This window comes from Stegastes partitus, unplaced genomic scaffold, assembly GCF_000690725.1.
Source record: "Stegastes partitus isolate 25-593 unplaced genomic scaffold, Stegastes_partitus-1.0.2 Scaffold1956, whole genome shotgun sequence".
Classification (NCBI taxonomy): Eukaryota; Metazoa; Chordata; class Actinopteri; family Pomacentridae; genus Stegastes; species Stegastes partitus.
In genome coordinates this window covers 97530-100250 of record NW_007579687.1, presented here as the reverse complement: position 1 = coordinate 100250, position 2721 = coordinate 97530, and the positions used below count along the sequence as shown (strand labels likewise).

At 47.5% G+C, this 2721-nt stretch overlaps 1 protein-coding gene across 1 annotated transcript in view; it reads left to right on the top strand.

Annotated features, from left to right (window-relative positions):
• Nucleotides 1-2721, top strand: part of abce1 (ATP-binding cassette, sub-family E (OABP), member 1) — a 20229-nt gene that overhangs the window by 1628 nt on the left and 15880 nt on the right. The window contains exons 2-4 of the mRNA XM_008303200.1: nucleotides 615-756; nucleotides 831-916; nucleotides 2354-2451. Of these exons, the coding sequence (XP_008301422.1) occupies nucleotides 654-756; nucleotides 831-916; nucleotides 2354-2451 (287 nt within the window). The 5' untranslated portion in view covers nucleotides 615-653. The remainder of the gene's footprint in view (nucleotides 1-614; nucleotides 757-830; nucleotides 917-2353; nucleotides 2452-2721) is intronic.

The following is a 2721-nucleotide window of genomic DNA, read 5'->3' as shown; positions in this document are numbered from 1 at the left end:
GGTGTAGTTGTGGTGTAGATGCGGGTGTAGTTGTGGTGTAGATGCGGGTTTAGTTGTGGTGTAGCTGTGGGTGTATTTGTGGTGTAGATGCGGGTGTATTTGTGGTGTAGATGCGGGTGTAGCCGGGGCTCCCTGCAGCTCTTTACTGCCTGAGCAGCGCTGTGTGTTGTGATCGTGGTGCTTCAGCAGCAGCAGCTCTGAGCTTCTCTTTCACACGCTGAGCTCATGAACCTTTGTGTTGCTGCAGCACGCTGCTGGACTTTGTGCTGCTCGTCTGGCCGCTCTGCCTTCAGCTGCTCTTGTTTTAGACTTTTGTGAGCTCAGCAAAATGCAGGAGTTGTCAGCAGATGAGTTAAAAGAAGAATGAATACTTGTGGACGACAGGATTTGATGTTTGTCTTCCAGAACCTAAATGATCAAAGCAGAGCCTGATCTCACTCGTTCTTCACAGCTGAAGTTCAGCGTTTCTCTCTCAGACCAGAGGAGTCTTCTGTTTGTGTCAAGCAGCAGAACAGTCGTGTCCTGATGCGTTCGGCTTCTTTTGCTTGTCAGTGTCGCTGCAGAGATGCTCGATGGCTCGGCCCTGCTGACCCTCCGTCTACCTGCTCTTTCAGCTCCACAGGTGCTAGCGTCCGTCATCCCGGCCCTCCATCATGGCGGATAAGAACACCAGGATCGCCATCGTCAACCACGACAAATGCAAACCCAAGAAATGCCGTCAGGAGTGCAAGAAGAGCTGCCCAGTGGTCCGGATGGGTGAGTGTGGACGCGAGCACAGCTGATCCCACAGTGGAGACAACACTGGCATTAACACCTGTGCTGTGTTGCAGGTAAGCTGTGCATCGAGGTGACTCCACAGAGCAAGATCGCCTGGATCTCAGAGTCTCTGTGTATAGGATGCGGCATCTGCATCAAGGTGAGAACAGCGTGCAGCTCACTGCAGCACCCATCGCATGTTCCTTCACTGTGCTTCATGTTTCACTGCAACATCGAGTCCTGCAGCTCTGTAGAACCAGAACATGAAGGAGAGAGAACTCAGAACCATGGAGACCAGGAAATCAAACATTTCTGTGATCATTTATTTTGTCTGTACTGAAGACCTTTTAAAAGTTTTTACTGAATTTGTTTCGTGCAAACACTTTATTTTGGGTGAATTGTTGAATGAAGTACGTCTAACTATTAAAGCCCTCTGAGAGCTCAGAGCTCCTCCAGCAGCTCATCTCCACCAGGCTGGGATCTCCAGCTGATGTTAAAGTCCTGATTCATTTATCTACACTGTTAGATTCATGGAGGATCAGAACATAGCTTTAGCATTGAGTTAGCGTTGATATCATTAATAACCGGCTGACGGAGTGATGGACGCTCGTTCTGGACTCTCAGATATTTTGTACACTGACGTTGTTTCTGCAGTTCCTGACTGGCTTTAAGCTGTTAGCTAACGCTATGCTAGGTTGGCATAACTACAGCGATGCTATTGCTAACATAAACAGACAGGGAGTAGCTTAAGCTAGGTTAGCACAACTTTAGCAAGGTAAATGAAAAGCATGACCGACCAATGCAGCACGCGTCAGTCGTCCTGACTCATGGCAGAGAGTCAAAGTGGACCAGGAGACATGCTGAGTCATTGTTAATGTGAACCAGGAGACATGCTGAGTCATTGTTAAGGTCACTACGTGGTTCTGAACGTATCTGTCAGGAGCTCCGCTCAGCCCACTCCTGTGGTGCTGCCTGGCTGTAGCTTCCTCTGTACTACTGAGAACACAGCGGTGAGGACTGAAGGACTGAATGCAGTCAGAGCTCCATCTAGTGGACAAATGGCGCAACGACAGCATTCTGTGACAGTTAACAGCATTCAGTGTTTTATGAGGTAATAACCAGACGGTAAACCAGAACATCACCAGAATGTAGTCATCTGGTCATTGTGCCGTTATCAACATTTCCTGAAAATGTCGTGAAAATCCGTTCAGAACTTTTCCAGTTATGTTGCTAACAAACAGCAGCTACAACACGACCTCCTTGGAGGAGGTAATGAAGGCATTTTGATGATATTGAGTTGGAGGACTGGTGTAAAGCTGGAAGTCTGATGCTTCTTTCTGGACAGTAAAAGCTGCAGTTTTGGCAAAGTTTTTTAGAAGTGAGCGTCATTTTAAAGCTGCCAGCAGGTTTTGGGGTTTCGAGTGTGAGACCACAGAAGTCATCGACCTCCAGCAGGTTTTTGACAGCAGGACCATAACCCCGTGTCAGTCATCGGGTTCTACATCCAGCCTTCTGTCACACATCAGACGTCCATCCAGGTTCTGAGTATTTGTTCCTGACAGGGTTACATGTTTTTCCTCACCATGTTCTCTTGTAGAAATGCCCGTTTGGAGCGCTGTCCATCGTCAACCTGCCCAGTAACCTGGAGAAGGAAACCACACACAGATACTGCGCCAACTCCTTCAAACTGCACAGGTACGCTGCTGAAACTCACCTGTTCACGGCATGTTGGACCGTCCAGCAGAGCGATCCATCCTCTGACGCAGTGGAGTCGGTTCAGTTCTTTGTTCTGGCAAGAATTTAGGCTGAATTCTGGGAATTTCTTATTTCCAGATCTGGAGTTTTTATATGTTCACCCTCCAAGAATCATCTGAGCTGCGATGCCATTTTAATAATTTATGATTTATATTTAATATTATTGTGACACATTTAATATCATCAGTTTCTCTGTTCAGGCTTCATGTC